The 18,097-nt window shown below is 38.6% G+C and overlaps 1 protein-coding gene across 1 annotated transcript; it reads left to right on the top strand.

Annotated features, from left to right (window-relative positions):
* The first annotated feature begins 7,750 nt into the window (after positions 1-7,750).
* On the top strand, positions 7,751-17,894 carry LOC128204710 (uncharacterized). Its single transcript, XM_052906112.1, has 6 exons — positions 7,751-8,256; positions 10,803-10,881; positions 11,295-11,471; positions 11,766-11,894; positions 17,160-17,356; positions 17,889-17,894. Exons 1-6 carry the CDS (start codon positions 7,921-7,923, stop codon positions 17,892-17,894), a joined length of 924 nt encoding a protein of 307 aa, XP_052762072.1. The 5' UTR covers positions 7,751-7,920.
* The last annotated feature ends 203 nt before the right edge of the window (positions 17,895-18,097 follow it).

Raw genomic sequence — 18,097 nt, 5'->3', positions numbered from 1 at the left:
CTGGTGTCAATGAAGAGAAGTCCCCTGGCCACTCATGATTTCCTTTGACAAATAAATCATCACGAAGCAGCACCCGGAATTCTGCACTCTTCTGTAGCGCTTGGAAAAAATAACTCTGTCACCCCCTTTTTATATTGGTTGCATGTATTCTGCATATCATTTATCATTGCAGCATTGGCATCCATACTTGCTGGAAAAGAAAGAAAGTTTTTTACTGCTATATTACCAATGCAGCTAGTGCCCTTTAAACTTAACTCGAAATCCGGTTAATGTAAACAGCTTAGCAATCACTTTCTAACGTTTAACTATTTATTGCTTTTAACGTAAAATAGTATGATTCTCTATAAAGGATAATAGACATCATGCAGCACACATAAAAATATGGCATAGCACTTCCTATTTGTTCTTAATCTCGTCTCTATAACATTATAGAATGTGTTGACTGCTGCAAAATTCAGCGTACAAAGAAACCCAAAATGAAAGCTATCTGTTGTTAAATATATTGTTGACAACGTTGTTGAAACAGTCTTTAGTATAACTTCATGTTAAACGAATTTGGCAAGTGTCTGTCATTTCAGATTAACATTTATCTATGTAATTTTGCCGATAAATTTGACATGAGCTTGTACTTATTTGCAATCATGGCCAGACTATTTTGACCCTGAACACCGTTTACTTATATACTAAATCTTAAGTAGGACACGGTGTCCGGCAGTTATGGCAAAACCACTGTGCGGTAGCGTTTTCCTGACCTAGATAAATTAGGTAATGGCCGGAAACAAAGATGACTGACTGTCAAAATTATAAACAACTTGTGCATTTACGCTAATTGTGACTGATTCTATGGAATAAAGTGAAAATAAACTTGAATAATGACTTGAGTGGCAATGAATTAAATAAATTAACACATCCTAAACCATACACAAGCGCATAATAAATGTTTTGCCATACACATATAGGAATAATTATTGTGGAAGCATATGATTGCTAAAACATTGGAAAAGAGGTAAACTAAGTTTCCTCATATGGCGGTGGTCATTTATGATAAAAGTGTTTGACCGTGTTTACATCTTAACGGCACTATGTCATTTTACACGAGTTACCGTCACCGTGTAACATTTGGCAGAATGTCTGCGGTAAGTAAGATTATTGTTATTTTTTATCAATCCCCAATAACACTGGGTCGATCATTATAAGATGATGACAATGCCAGGTCTTGGTTACCTTTCCAAATAAGAATCAGCTGTGGTGATGGGTAAAATGATAAATATTATGAAACTTTTAACTAAGAAGTATACAAACGGTATTACCCATGAGGTTTTCACTGACATATATGAAACTTGATTTGCATATTGCAGAACAATTTGTAGGAAATGTACAGTGTTTGATGGAATAGACGTTAGTGTTCTTTAAATATTGCCATGCCACGTTTGATAATAGTACACATACAAATTATTTGTTGAGATATGATCTGTGAAATTTTATCAGCACATGTAAAATGATGACATATACGTTTGTAAAATGTTTAATATTTTTATGTACATTCATTATATTGCAATGACTTTAAAACTTGTACGCTTTACTGGAACAACAAATATGCATATTAACATACAAACTCTTTTTAAATGCCAATGTTTTGGTTGTTAAAATTGTAATGTTCTAAATTGACCTAACTAATGAAATGATTGCAAATATATATTTGTAAATCTTGTCACACCGTATAGAAAATAAATAAATGAACTTGTCCATACACGGTGAAAGCAGTGATAAGACATTATACCTTTTATTGTATTTGATTACCTTCAACAACGACAGTTATAATTATAATTTAATGTATATATCAACTATATCATGGTAATCTATAATTCACATAACAATGAGACTCATGAAACAAACGTTTATATTTTATTGTGTGCATTATGGATCTATAGTCCTTATTATATTGGTCAAAAACATCAAGTAGGTCTATGCTTCAGACGTTGACGGAGGAGAAGGCACGTGACCCCGATCTTTCTCAAAAAGCGATTGCAAAAAATCTCCATTCTTTCATGACCAAGCCCGAAATTGAGACAGAATGCATCGGGGATGGATAACGCGGATATAGACCTAGTTTCAATGAATAAAGTCCCTTGCGGGCTAAAACAAGACGAAACAATCTACCTTTTTAAGGTGCCATTGGCTTTCCTCTATGAATTGCCTGCAATATGGTGTATTCTGCATGGGCGATAAGTATTATGTTGCACACTTGCACTCTGCTCCTTTAACTAGTAAGTGTATGTTGCATGGGTGCTATCACAGAGACTTGAAAGTACGATGCAGATCCCAACAGCTGTCCCTGGTTTACTTTAAATAGTTGCGTGTGGACCCAGTTGGGTGAAATCAGTCTTGACAAAATAAAAGAAACAGTAGCTTATCACGCCATGGGACACAATACTCCTATAAATCATGAATTGTCGACGATATTTCAATATATTATGAAAGCTCAAAATCCACTAGGTTAATATAATTGACAGGAGAAGAAACGTTCGTCATGAAAAAGATAAACATTCAGTTCAGACATGGATTTAATAGCCAATATACCAAACCTAACCATATTAATGCGTTCTAAATGACAGAACAATCTTACCGGTTATTCCAAATTGTGGCAGAAATCCGATTAAAAACATACACACTATCGGCTAAATTTCACGAGAGACGCCATTTCATTCCATTTCACACGATATTTCGATTAATTCTACTGCTGCAATAAGCGCCTGAAATGAACCCGGTGATGCACAGACGAAATGGTCCACCGAAAACGGTTAAAATTAGTTTTACTTTCGGTTTTTCTTAAATCATTAATTTGATATATCGAAGTCTCTGTGGGTCTGAAGCAGCACACTTTCCCATAGCTCCTCAAACAAGTTGGTATATGCTGCATTGGTGCTATGTCTGAAGCAGCACACTTTTCCATAGCTCCTCAAACGAGTGGGTATATGATGCATTGGTGCTATGTCTGAAGCAGCACACTTTTCCATAGCTCCTCAAACCAGTGGGTAAATGGTGCATTGGTGCTATGTCTGAAGCAGCACACTTTTCCATAGCTCCTCCAACTAGTGGGTATATGCTGCATTGGCGCTATGTCTAAAGCAGCACACTTTTCCATAGCTCCTCCAACTAGTGGGTATATGCTGCATTGGTGCTATGTCTGAAGTAATACACTTTTCCATAGCTCCTCTAACTAGTGGGTATATATGTTGCTTGGGTATAAGGTCTTAAGCCGCATACTTTGCCATGGCCCCTTAAACTAGTAAGAATATGTTGCATGGGTGCTACGTCTGAAGCCGCATACTTTGCCATGGCCCCTTAAACTAGTTTGTGTATGTTGCATGGGTGCTAAGTCTTAAGCCGAATACTTTGCCATGGCCCCTTAAACTAGTAGGTATATGTTGCATGGGTGCTAAGTCTGAAGCCGCATACTTTGCCAAGGCACCTTAAACTAGTAGGTTTATGTTACATGGGGCCTATGTCTGAAGCCGCATACTTTGCCATGGCCCCTTAAACTAGTTTGTGTATGTTGCATGGGTGTTAAGTCTTAAACCGCATACTTTGCCATGGCCCTTTAAACTAGAAGGTGTATGTTTCATGGGTGCTAAGTCTGAAACCGCATACTTTGCCATGGCCCTTTAAGCTAGTAGGTGTATGTTGCATGGGTGCTAAGTCTTAAGCCGCACACTTTGCCATCGACCCTTAAACTAGTAGGTATATGTTACATGGGGCCTATGTCTGAAGCCGCATACATTGTCATCGCTCATTAAACTAGTAGGTATATGTTGCATGTGTGCTATGTCTGAAGCCGCATACTTTGCCAAGGCACCTTAAACTAGTAGGTGTATGTTGCATGGGTGCTAAGTCTTAAGCCGCATACTTTGCCATGGCCCATTAAACTAGTAGGTGTATGTCGCATGGGTGCTATGTCTGAAGCCGCATACTTTGTCATGGCTCATTAAACTCTTAAGTGTATGGTGCATGGGTGCTAGGTCTTAAGCCGCATACTTTGCCATGGCACCTTGAGCTAGTAGGTGTATGTCGCATGGGTGCTATGTCTGAAGCCGTATACTTTGTAATGGCTCATTAAACTAGTAGGTATATGTTGCATGGGTGCTATGTCTGAAGCCGCATACATTGCCAAGGCACCTTAAACTAGAAGGTGTATGTTGCATGGGTGCTAAATCTTAAGCCACATACTTTGCCATGGCCCCTTAAACTAGTAGGTGTATGTTGCATGGGTGCTATGTCTGAAGCAGCATACTTTGCCATGGCCACTTAAACTATTAGGTGTATGCTTCATGGGTGCTACGTCTTAAGCCGCATACTTTGCCATGGCCCCTTAAACTAGTAGGAATATGTTGCATGGGTGCTACGTCTGAAGCCGCATTCTTTGCCATGGCCCCTTAAACTAGTTTGTTTATGTTGCATGGGTGCTAAGTCTTAAGCCGCATACTTTGCCATGGCCCCTTAAACTAGTAGGTTTATGTTACATGGGTGCTATGTCTGAAGCCGCATACTTTGTCATGACTCATTAAACTCTTAAGTGTATGGTGCATGGGTGCTAGGTCTTAAGCCGCATACTTTGCCATGACACCTTGAGCTAGTAGGTGTATGTCGCATTGGTGCTATGTCTGAAGCCGTATACTTTGCCATGGCTCCTTAAACTAGTACGTGTATGTTTCATGGGTGCTAAGCCTTAAGCCGCACACTTTGCCATGGCTCCTTAAACTAGTTGGTATATGTTACATGGGTGCTATTTCTGTAGCTGCATACTTTGTCATGGCTCATTAAACTAGAAGGTGTATGTTGCATGGGTGCTATTTCTGTAGCTGCATACTTTGTCATGGCTCATTAAACTAGAAGGTGTATGTTGCATGGGTGCTATTTCTGTAGCCGCATACTTTGTCATGGCTCATTAAACTAGTAGGTATATGTTACATGGGTGCTATTTCTGTAGCTGCATACTTTGTCATGGCTCATTAAACTAGAAGGTGTATGTTGCATGGGTGCTAAATCTTAAGCCGCATACTTTGCCATGGCCCCTTAAACTAGAAGGTGTATGTTGCATGGGTGCTGAATCTTAAGCCGCATACTTTGTCATGGCTCATTAAACTAGAAGGTGTATGTTGCATGGGTGCTAAATCTTAAGCCACATACTTTGTCATGGCTCATTAAACTAGAAGGTGTATGTTGCATGGGTGCAAAATCTTAAGCCACATACTTTGCCATGGCCCCTTAAACTAGTACGTATATGTTTCATGGGTGCTAAGCCTTAAGCCGCACACTTTCCCATGGCCCCTTAAACTAGTACGTATATGTTTCATGGGTGTTAAGTCTTAAGCCGCACACTTTCCCATGGCCCCTTAAACTAGTAGGTGTATGTTGCATGGGTGCTATGTCTGAAGCCACATACTTTCTCATGGCTCATTAAACTCTTAAGTGTATGGTGCATGGGTGCTAAGTCTTAAGCCGCATACTTTGCCATGGCCCCTTAAGCTAGTAGGTGTATGCTGCATGGGTGCTAAGTCTTAAGCCGCACACTTTCCTATGGCCCCTTAAACTAGTAGGTGTATGTTGCATGGGTGCTAAGTCTTAAGCCGCACACTTTGCCATGGCTCCTTAAACTAGTTTGTGTATGTTGCATGGTTGCTAAGTCTTAGCCGCATTCTTTGCCATGGTCTCTTAAACTAGAAGGTGTATGTTGCATGGGTGCTATGTCTGAAGCCGCATACTTTGCCATGGCTCCTTAAACTAGTAGGTATATGTTACATATTTATCTATAAAGCATTCAAAGCAAATTTTGGCATTTTCTGTTTTTAAAAATATTATATGCTACGGTTTCTGCTGAACAGGTACTATTTTGCTACTGTTTCTTTTATTTTGAGCTTCTTTTTCGAAAGTGGTGGACACACCCTCGAATTCGAATCTGCGCCTAGGCTTCAAACCTGTTGTCTGCAAGCCGGTGTTTATCAATCTCGTACTCAGTATTCTCCCTTGAAAAGCAGAATAAACATCTGCATATGGCTGGAACTCAACTATAATCATTTTTTAATTGCCTTTTCTTCCGATTTCTTTTTTGGTAGTTTTGTCCAAAGCGCAATTATCCTAAGGATTTAAAAAAATAGAAAATATTTTTTTTACAAGTCATTAACAATTTTTTGAACGAAATGATTTTTTTTATGCTGACCGGATTTGCTTAGACCTTAGAAATTCAAAAGAAATATTGACATCCTTAATGGGCCAAAACCAGAGTTTTCCCAGCACAGTGGCCTATGTGAGGTTGAAGTGTTGCCAAATGCCTACCACCCTGGCATAGTGGCGATGCCCATGATTGTTTCACGTGCACGTGCCAATGCCTCGAACATGACCCATAGCAGCCTATTTAGCGATGCATAAGGCAATGTTCACGTGCTTAATGCGCCCAAACCAGAGTTTTCCCAGCACAGTGGCCTATGTGAGGTTGAAGTGTTGCCAAATGCCTACCACCCTGGCATAGTGGCGATACCCATGATTGTTTCACGTGCACGTGCCAATGCCTCGAACATGACCCATAGCAGCCTATTTAGCGATGCATTAGGCAATGTTCACGTGCTTAATGCGCCCAAACCAGAGTTTTCCCAGCACAGTGGCCTATGTGAGGTTGAAGTGTTGCCAAATGCCTACCACCCTGGCATAGTGGCGATACCCATGATTGTTTCACGTGCACGTGCCAATGCCTCGAACATGACCCATAGCAGCCTATTAAGCGATGCATAAGGCAATGTTCACGTGCTTAATGCGCCCAAGCCCATTTGCGACACCGATGATTGTTTCACGTGCACCTGTCACGGCAGGCAACAACGGCTATTATATAAGCTGCATCCTGTTTTCTACACAGGCTAAATCGGCTACATAGGCTGCACGCTGCAGCCTGTTTACTACACAGGCTACATAGGCTAAATCGGCTACATAGGCTAACTTCACAGACATTGCTTACTCGGTGACAAATATCACAATCGTACAATGGAACGAACAATTAAATATCATCAGGGCAATACTTTATGACGAAACATGAATATGACATTTGTTGTCATTTTGATTTATACAAAATTAATGAAAATGGTTATTTAAAGATGCACTCTTACTCCCAAATAAAATTTACCACAGTTATTGATATTGTTTTAATAGTCCTTAAAGGATGAATAAATGTCTAAAACAATGGTTCTTATAAAGGATACCGAATTTAATTTGAAAGAAATGTTCATAAAACACGGTATTTCTTCCTAAGGAGACTATAGTTGATCATAGTAAATATTTTAGCATTCACCAATCATTAAATATTTTTGGGCTTTCTGTTGTTTAATACACGGTTACAATCTTGTTTTCAGTAAATAATACTTAGCAATTTTTAGAAAAAAAATGTGTTTTAACTTTCGTATTGAATGAACTCGCTTGCAATAACCTCTATATATTGCCGTGCTTTATATGCGCTTAGGATTTAGCTTATTTTTCATATGCATATTTTATAATCATAAGAGCATAATGTGCTTGTAAATTATTGATTTAGTTAACTGGCCAATTGTTATGTTATAACATCAGTTTTACAAACCCTTGACATACGATAATTTAACATAAATAAATTCCATATCGCTTTTTTGAGTCATGTGGTTTTGTTCATTGTTTTATACCTGTTATTCAATTCATTGTAAAGCCAGTTGCCATCGAGGGATACAGGCTAACGCATTGCTTTCAAACTGCTGCTGAATAAAATAGTTAATATTTGATGCTAGCTCTTTTATTGTTTTGTTTCACGTTAAGTATTATTTAAGGGTTTACTTGGACACACACTGACTAGGGCCAGAATTCTGGGAGCTTCGTAAAAAACAAATTCATTTAAACTGTTTGTTAAACATGTATTTCCTATCAATTATTTCATTGGAGATAATCATACAGATATATCTTGTAGTTTTGTACACAAAACTTGCGCTATTCTGCGGTTTAACTGAAGGACAGGACTTTGAATTTAAACAAGCTGGCTATGACAAAATTGATATCCCGAGTCCGAAAGTTTGGATACGCGATGTAAGTTTTGAAGGCTGCAGGGATGAATGTAAGGCCCGTCCATCTTACACGGCCGTGAATTACCACACATTTGTCTTTCTGTGCGAACTGGACCTAGAGCCTAGTCCTGAAGTTGTTCCGACCACAGACAGAGGTCTACTCTACTGGATTAAAACGACCCTAGAGGTATTTAGCTTTATAATGTTTGAACATTTATAAAACCTTCAGGTAACAATATACATTTGGAACTCCTCGGCCATTTTTATCGAAAACAACCTCGGATGTATGCCGGTACATCAGTTGAAGTAGTTTGTATTTTTTTTAATTATATCGTTAATTAAATGTCGTGTTTTAGAGTTGTATTAATTAATCTAAGTTTCAATTGATTGCCAGTGAAGTGTATTATTGCAAACATAATTAAGATTCCAAAGAGTTAAGTCATAGCGTTTAACTGCTCAATAAAATTATTAAGCGATCTACTTCCAGCGGACAACTTAAACGTACCGCTTTGTAAGTGTGCAAACCATCCAAATGCATCCGATGTTGTATTCGATAAAAATGGCCAAGGTGCTCCGAATGAGCCAAATATTCCTACTCGTCTACATTACACTATTTCGTTGTTTTCCGTCCTTATAAGACAACGTTTCAAATAAGGGAGCTGTCTTTCAGACTAGGGTATTTCTTTTCTACAAACACGTTTTTCATGGTTTTATCAGAATCTGAAAGTTATCTTTTAATACACCAATCACCACATACCTCTTTATTCTTAGTGTCATGTGTTGAAATGAACGGTATCGTTTTTTTCTTCTTTTCTATTTGCCGCCTTTTGCCAAGTCGCATTTTAGTCTTTGCATCTCTGAAAATCATCCAGAAACCCACTGGATATTATATATATATATATATATATAAAGACTTGCCAATTTTTGGCATAACACAAGCCCTGACTGAGATTACTTATCCTGAATATGGCAGTCGGTGAAATTGCTCATGTTTGCAATTCGAGATGGAAGACAAATTTACAATAGGAACTTTCAAATGGCACTGCGGGGCCACCTGGAAGGTAAAAACACGGCCCATTTCCCCGGCTATCCCCGGTATATTCCGGACCTGAGGGCCGTGGTTACAATTGACTGTTGCATTACCAGAATGCTTTATGAAACTCAGGCTGTCTCAAAAACCCAATCCCAAAATTTCATACTGCTTTCGGGTCTCTAATTGTCATATGTTAATAAACTATTTTCGTCAACGTGAACTTTAAAGGTCATTTTGATGTTCACAAGAATAAATTAAAAGTATATATTTTTGACAACACACACGATTGTGAAAAAAAAAATACATTTTAATTTAAATAAGTGGTGTTGTTTTTTTTTCAAACCGAATAAGATATTTACTCTTCTTTCCCGGTAGAAATAGAGTTAGAAAAAAATAACAATAATTCAGTTACGTTAACATCTCCTAATGCGGTGGAAGGTTCCGTTAGAAATTATGTTAGTGTTAAGTATAGAACTGTAGATTGAAATGTGTGTTGTTCGTCATTAGATATAGTTATAACATGCATTTCTCTCGAAATAAATTTCCATTTTGCTAATTTAGCAAACAATAATCCTCTACCGTCCGTATAAATAGTGACCTTAGTTTCGTTAAAGCTGTACTCTTACAGATTTACCGTTTTGACAACTTTTTGTTTGTCTTGGAATGAGCAAATTTCTACGTAAATATCTGCGAACCAGTGATATAAGACTGCTGACAAAAGATCATATCACAGATTTTCATATTTCCGTTCGAAATTTAATTTGAAATGGCTAACGTGTAACTAACGGCTTAAGTAAAATGCATAAAACATCTTTTTTAAACTTAAATATGAAAGTCTGCGATCTGATTTTTTGCCAGCTGTCTTATATAACTGATTTCCATGCATTTTCGCATAAATTGGCTCGTTCCAAGACAACAGATAAAGAAGTTGTCAAAACGTTCAATCTGTGAGAGTGCAGCTTTTTATAAGTGTATACAGTTTTTTTGAAAAGCAACTGAAGCAACATATAACAAGTTACTCTTGACATATGAAAAGATAATGGCGCACGTATCGTACGATCGCTCTTTCGAATGAATATTAATTTTATGAGTAGATATACTATTTTTATTTGAAACTAAGAGCTTTATTGGTCAGGTTTTGGAGTGTTTTGATATTAGAAAAAAATACAGTAACTTGATTAAAGGGACATAATATTTAAAAATGCACTCTTACTCCCAAATACGATTTACCACAATTAATACAATTGGTCTGATATACCAAAACGGATGAATACATGCCGATAATAATGGTTATTATGAAGGATAGCGGGTTTAATTTGAAAGAAATCAGAAAACATTGTATTTCGTCCTATTTTTAGCACTCACCAATCTTTTAATATTGCTTCTTAATAATGTACCAGTCAATTGTAACCACGCCACCCCCCCCCCCCACCTATGTCCGGGAATAGCGGGGACTTTGACTTTCGGTCCAGCCAAGCACGGGTAAAGTCCCCGCCCTGTGGAAACAAACTGCTGGTAAAATCCCCGCCAAATGCCACCGTACAAAAGGGACCCTAGGTAAGGCCCATTCCCCGCTATCTGGAGTGGCAACCCTGGAGTGTAAAAACACGGCATATTTTTCCCTGGCCATCCCCGGTATACCCCGGGACCTGGGGGCCGTGGTAACAATTGACTGGTGCATAAGATGTTTTATATTGTAGGACCAGATACAGTGCGGCACAGAATCATGCGGACGTGGATTTGTATGCGATAAACAGAAGAACAAATGTGAAGTGAAAGGTAAGCTTATTTTCAGCTACTGCATGAAACTATATTGCAATCAAAGACAATTAAATATTCATATTCGTGGATAAAATGACAATCATATTTTAAATCCTATCTCATAATGTTTCTATGGCGTACACACGCCTCATTTAAATCTACCTGATTGATAAGATGAAATGATTTGCTTTATTTGCTGTTAATCCGGAGATCTAGTAAACCATGTTTAAGTATGTACTTGATTTGTTTTATAACTAAAGTATCATATATGAAGTCCCATTGCTAGAAAATGCTTAACATTAAGTTGGTGTTTACATTTTTTCAAGATTAAACAAGTTAAAAAAATACCACAATGAATTAAAAAGTTTGGGTTCAAGCAAACAAATTGATCTGTTTCGTCGATCAACAAAGACATTTAAATCAACTTTCAGAATGTGGAACGTTATCGATTCCAAATAGCACCGTCATCCTCGGTAACGTAAACGCAGTCGGAGCCAAGTTAAAGATGCGGTGTAAGGACGGGTTTCTTGCACTAGGACCGCCATTCATAACTCTAACGTGTGGAACGAACGGAAATTGGAGTACAGACCGATTAATTTGCATTAAAGGTATTTTATGACGCAAAAAGTTTCAGAAAACTGATTGGAGCAAGCCCGTTTCGTATTAAAAATTTGATGGTAATCACGACAAGCAGGATTTGGTACTATGTAAACATTGTGTAAGTCGACAGATACTTTGACGTCATATTTTACCGCCTATGTAATATTGACAATCAGGCATATTTCTGCTCGTTGCAGTTTATATACTAGTTTACTGATTCCCAACACTAGTTTGAACGGACTTGAACATTTTATGAATTACTGAACGTATGTCTTTGAGTAGTGTACATGGTTTTGTTTAAGATCCTGAATGTAAGGGGCAGTTCGAAGTTTGCACCGAGATTGGCGATTATGATGGCTGTAATAGCACCGATGACCAGGGCAAGTGTTTCTGCAAACACGGAGTCAATGAAACTGACAAAAACAAATGTTGTATGTATTTTCGTAATTATTCGACTAATAAAACAATGAAAAATGCAAGAGCAATCAAGGCCATTAGTAAACCGTTTAACGATGATCTTGTTAAGAGGTTTATAGGTTAACACTTAAAGCTGCACTCTCACAGATTTACCGTTTTAGCAACTTTTCTTTTATTTTTGTCTTGGAATGAGCCAATTTTTGAGTAATTATTTGTAGATAGCAAATTTTCATATTTCCGTTCGAAAATTATTTTTTTGTGGCTAAAAGCTTTACTAGCGGTTTAAGAAAAATGCATAAAACATCAAATATTGAACTTAAATATGGAAATCTGCGATCTGATATTTAACAGCAGTCTTATATCACTGGTCTTCATGAAATTATGTATAAATTGGCTCGTTCCAAGACAAAATATAAAAAAGTTGTCAAAACGTTTAATCTGTGAGAGTGCATCTTTAATTGATGTAAACGATTATTTTTAATGTATTATTATGTTTAACACATTTGATTTTAATGATAAAAAGCATATAATTCGTGTACAGTAGAAAAAGTCATTTATGAACTGAGTTTTCAATTAATAGCTACATTGCTAAAAAGCGCCAATATATTGCTGAAATCTTTATACAAAGGGTAACCAACCCGGGGGTCAACGATGCAAACTTTTGCACAAAAACATATTTTTAGAATACATAATGTAGCTGCATACAAATACCAAAACAGGAAATAAACCACAAAAGTCATATAACTTGCATATTTTCTGCTGAGTTATCTTTTCCTGGCAAGCTGATGTGTTTACCAAATAGTTTTTTCTGCAGTTGTTTTGGCTATTAAAAGCACTAAATTATGTCTAAAACGACTCACTCCTCCGAACTTTTACTTATTTCTGTCGATTTTATTCAGAACATACGACTTATATGGGCATGATTCCACTATGTCGTATGCAATGAACAAAGAAATTTCAAATATTTTTTCTGTGATGCTGAAGATGCTGTACATTTTATCAAGAACATGTTTACAAAATTTTCAGGCTTAAATTAGTTATCAAAACAAATAATGCTTTCCTTTAGTATAATGATATCGGTCCTTTACATCAGTTCGAGCCAACAAGGAATTCGAGCCAAGCGAGTTCGAGCCAACGGGGTTCGACTGTATATCAACAGTTTCGGCAACATATCAAAGAAACAAAAATTAAGGCTCTTCAACAACGGGCTGGAAACTAAAGGAATCGCGTCTGTCACAAATGCGTCCTATAAGAAACTTTCACCCATGCAAATAATGCGGCACTGTAGGCCTCTTACACGCAACTGAAAAACATGATCGAAAACAACTTACACGCCTCTAAAAGGGAAGCGAATGCCTGCAACGCACCAAAGTGACGCAATGGCCAACTATGTGTCACTGTCAAGTAAGCGATGACCACTTACGCAATACTGTCAAATACACAACCACGAATGCCATTTACACACAAATGAAAGGTAAGTTAAGGACTTAAATCACAATAAGGGGAGCGAAGGCCACTGATACACCACTGTAAGATAAGAAAAGGCATTCAGTCACAGTTAGGGATGTGAAGGCCACTGATATAATACTGTAAGGTAGGTGAAGACATTCAGTCACAGTTAGGGATGTGAATGTCACCGTTACACCACTGTAAGGTAGGTGAAGGCATTCAGTCACAGTTAGGGGTGTAAAGCCCACCGATACACCACTGTAAGGAAGGTGAAGGCATTCAGTCACCGTTAGGAATGTGAAGGTCATTGATACACCACTGTAAGGTAAGAGAAGGCATTCAGTAACAGTTAAGGATGTGAAGGCCACTAATACACCAATGTAAGGTAAGAGATGGCATCCAGTCACCGTTATGGATGTGAAGGCCACTGATACACCACTGTATGGTAGGAGAAGACATTCAGTCACAGTTAGGGATGTGAAGGCCACTGGTACACCACTGTAAGGTAAGAGATGGCATTCAGTAACCATTAGGGATGTGAAGGCCACTGATACACCACTGTAAAGTAAGAGAAGACATTCAGTCACAGTTAGGGATGTGAAGGCCACTGATACACCACTTTAAGGTAAGAGAAGACATTCATTCACAGTTAGGGATGTGAAGGCCACTGATACACCACGGTAAGGTAAGAGATGGCATTCAGTCAACGTTAGGGATGTGAAGGCCACTGATACACCACTGTTAGGTAAGAGAAGGCATTCAGTCACAGTTAGAGATGTGAAGGCCGCTGATACACCACTGTAAGGTCAGTGAAGGCATTCAGTCACCGTTAGGGATGTGAAAGCCACTGATACACCACTGTTAGGTCAGTGAAGGCATTCAGTCACAGTTAAGGATATGAAGGCCACTGATACACCACTGTTAGGTCAGTGAAGGCATTCCGTCACAGTCAGGGATATGAAGGCCACTGATACATCACTTAAGGTAAGTGAAGACATTCAGTCACCGTTAGGGATGTGAAGGCCACTGATACACCACTCTAAGATAAGAGAAGGCATTTAGTCGCCGTTAGGGATGTGAAGGCCACTGATACACCACTGTAAGGTAAGAGATGGCATTCAGTCACAGTTAGAGATGTGAAGGCCGCTGATACACCACTGTAAGGTAAGAGAAGGCATTCAGTCATCTTTAGGGATGTGAAGGCCACTGATACACCACTGTTAGGTCAGTGAAGGCATTCAGTCACAGGTAGGGATATGAAAGCCACTGATACACCACTGTTAGGTCAGTGAAGGCATTCAGTCACAGTTAGGGATATGAAGGCCACTGATACACTACTTAAGGTAAGTAAAGACATTCAGTCACAGTTAGAGATGTAAAGGCCACTGATACACCACTCTAAAGTAAGAGAAGGTATTTAGTCACAGTTAGAGATGTGAAGGCCGCTGATACACCACTGTAAGGTAAGAGAAGGCATTCAGTCATCTTTAGGGATGTGAAGGCCACTGATACACCACTGTTAGGTCAGTGAAGGCATTCAGTCACAGGTAGGGATATGAAAGCCACTGATACACCACTGTTAGGTCAGTGAAGGCATTCAGTCACAGTTAGGGATATGAAGGCCACTGATACACTACTTAAGGTAAGTAAAGACATTCAGTCACAGTTAGAGATGTAAAGGCCACTGATACACCACTCTAAAGTAAGAGAAGGTATTTAGTCGCCGTTAGGGATGTGAAGGCCACTGATACACCAATGTAAGGAAAGAGAAGGCATTCAGTCGCCGTTACGGATGTGAAGACCACTGATACACCACTGTAAAGTAAGTGAAGGCATTCAGTCACAGTTAGGGATGAGAAGGTCACCGTTACACCTCTGTAATGTGAATGAAGGCATTTAGTCACCGTTAGGGATGTGATGGCCACTGATACACCACTGTAAGGTAAGTGAAGGCATTCAGTCACAGTTAGGGATGTGAAGGTCTCCGTTACACCTCTGTAATGTGAATTAAGGCATTCAGTCACAGTTAGCGATTTGAAGGTCATTGATACACCGCTGTAAAGTAAATGATGGCATGCAGTCACCGTTAGGGATGTGAAGGCCACTGATACACAACTGTAGGGTAAATGATGGCATTCAGTCATCGTTAGTGATGTGAAGGCCGCTGATACACCACCGTAGGGTAAATGATGGCATTCAGTCACCATTAGGGATGTGAAGGCCACTGATACAAAACTGTAAGGTAAATGAAGGCATTCAATCACCGTTAGGGCTGTGAAGGCCACTGATACACCACTCTAGGGTAAATGATGGCATTCAGTCACCGTTAGGGATGTGAAGGCCACTGATACACCACTGTAGGGTAAATGATGGCATTCAGTCACCGTTAGTGATGTGAAGGCCACTGATACACCACTGTAAGGTAAGAGAAGGCATTCATTCACCGTTATGGATGTGAAGGCCACTGATACACCACTGTAAGGTAAATGATGGCATTCAGTCACCGTTAGGGATGTAAAAGGCCACTGATACACCACTGTAAGGTAAGAGAAGGCATTCAGTCACAGTTAGGGGTGTGAAGGCCACTGATACACCACTGTCAGGTAAGTGAAGGCATTCAGTCACCGTGAGGGATGTGAAGGCCACTGATACACCACTGTAAGGTAAGAGAAGGCATTCAGTCACCGTAAGGGGTGTGAAGGCCACTGATACACCACTGTAAGATAAGAGAAGGCATTCAGTCACCGTTAGGGATGTGAAGGCCACTGATACACCACTGTCAGGTAAGTGAAGGCATTCAGTCACAGTTAGGGATGTGAAGGTCATTGATACACTGCTGTAATGTGAATGAAGGCATTCAGTCATCTTTAGGGATGTGAAGGCCACGGATACACCACTTTAAAGTAAGAAAAGGCATTTAGTCACATTTAGGGATGTGGAGGCCACTGATACACCAATGTAAGGTAAGTGAAGGCATTCAGTCACAGTTAGGGATGTGAATGTCATTGATAAACCATTGTAAATTAAGTGAAGGCATTCAGTCACTGTTAGGGATGTGAAGGTCACTGATACACCACTGTAAAGTAAGAGAATGCATTCAATCACAGCTAGGGATGTGATGGTCATTGATACACCGCTGTTATGTGAATAAAGGCAACTGGTCACCGTTAGGGCTGTGAAGGCCACTGATACACCACTGTAAGGTAAGAGAAGACATTCAGTCACCATTAGGAATGTGAAGGCCACTGATACACCACCGTAGGTGAAGGAAATTTAGCTCCAGTTAAGCAAGTGAATGTTACACACGAGCTGTTAAAGTAAGGAGAGGCAATACTACTATGACACCACTAAAAAGAGGGAAGGCCACTACTGCACTAGAGCTAGGAAAGCGATGGTCACATAAACTTTTCGATAAAAGCAGAAATGACCTTAATAAAGAAAATAATACAGGAGAGGGTGGATATATAAACAATAAGTGTTAAAGCCGTCTTATAATTTAACCTCCATTTACTGACTTATTTGTTTGAAGCATTATATCAAAGATAGTATCCAGCAACAAAGCAGCGTAAATTACCTTATAAGTATCGTGATTTTTTGGAGCATGTGTATTTTAGATAATACATCGTCGATGGTGTGCTGTTCGAGTAGTTTAAAATGCATATACACATACACATCTTTTACGCTTTTCGTCCGTGGCTTTTAACGATCACAAATGAATTCTATACGAAAGGCTTATTTTGATTTATCTGTAAAGCAACTATTTGAAATATGCAACAAACATGATTGTGAATAATTACAGATGTATACAATTAAACATTTTACCACTTCAGTCTCGGGACATGTGATTATATGCGAGGGTCACACTGGTTACGTCATGTGTCCCCTTGGCCAGAAGATATCTGTGTACGACGCCTACTATGGACGGACACACAACGGAACTGTCTGTCCCCATAACAGTATATCCAACCTGAACTGTCGCAAAGATAGCTCTTTCGAAATGATCAAGACTGCTTGCAACAACAAACAGGTAATTAGATTTTGAGGATTTGTGTATTTATGACCGTTAACTCAGTTATATAAGACTGCTGACAAAAATTATATCGCAAATTTTTATATTAAAGTTCAAAAAATGACGTTTTATGCATTTTTCTTAAACCGTTAATAACGACGATTTAAGCCATACAGCAGTAATTTTTGAACATATATATGAAAATCTACGATCTTTTATCATGTGTTTGCAGATATATGTGCAAATAATTGCTCTTTCGAAGACAAAAAATAAAGAAGTTGTAAAAATGGTATATCTGTGAGAGTGCAGCTTTAAAGAACAAAAATGGGCTTTCGATCTTTGCAATAAAGTGTACCGGACAAATTTCATCAGAGAAATAACCATTGTTTTTCACTCTACATGGACGATGAGACAGGCGCAAGCACGCGTCAACTTAATATATTTTAATACAAATGTAAATAACTTGATACCTAGAATCAAATTGAATATAATTGATTTCTATAATGTAATGTTTGATTAATCATATGTCTCAATTTTATGTATCATTCAGTTATAATCAATTATCGGTGCATCCTAATGTCGCAATACACATTATTCTTGTGTTATATTCAAATTGTGAGGCATTATAATATCACACTCTTATGTTTCCGTGCGTTATATGTATTGTTTGACGCATCATAATGCGCTACTCGTATTTTTACTTGTGGGTTCACTCTTATTTACCATTTTGTTGTTTTGAGTTTGTGAGACATTATAATA

The sequence above is a fragment of the Mya arenaria genome, chromosome 10 (genome assembly GCF_026914265.1).
Source record: "Mya arenaria isolate MELC-2E11 chromosome 10, ASM2691426v1".
Lineage (NCBI taxonomy): Eukaryota > Metazoa > Mollusca > Bivalvia > Myida > Myidae > Mya > Mya arenaria.
Note: the sequence above shows the minus strand (reverse complement) of the source record. Positions and strands in the feature narration are given on the sequence as shown.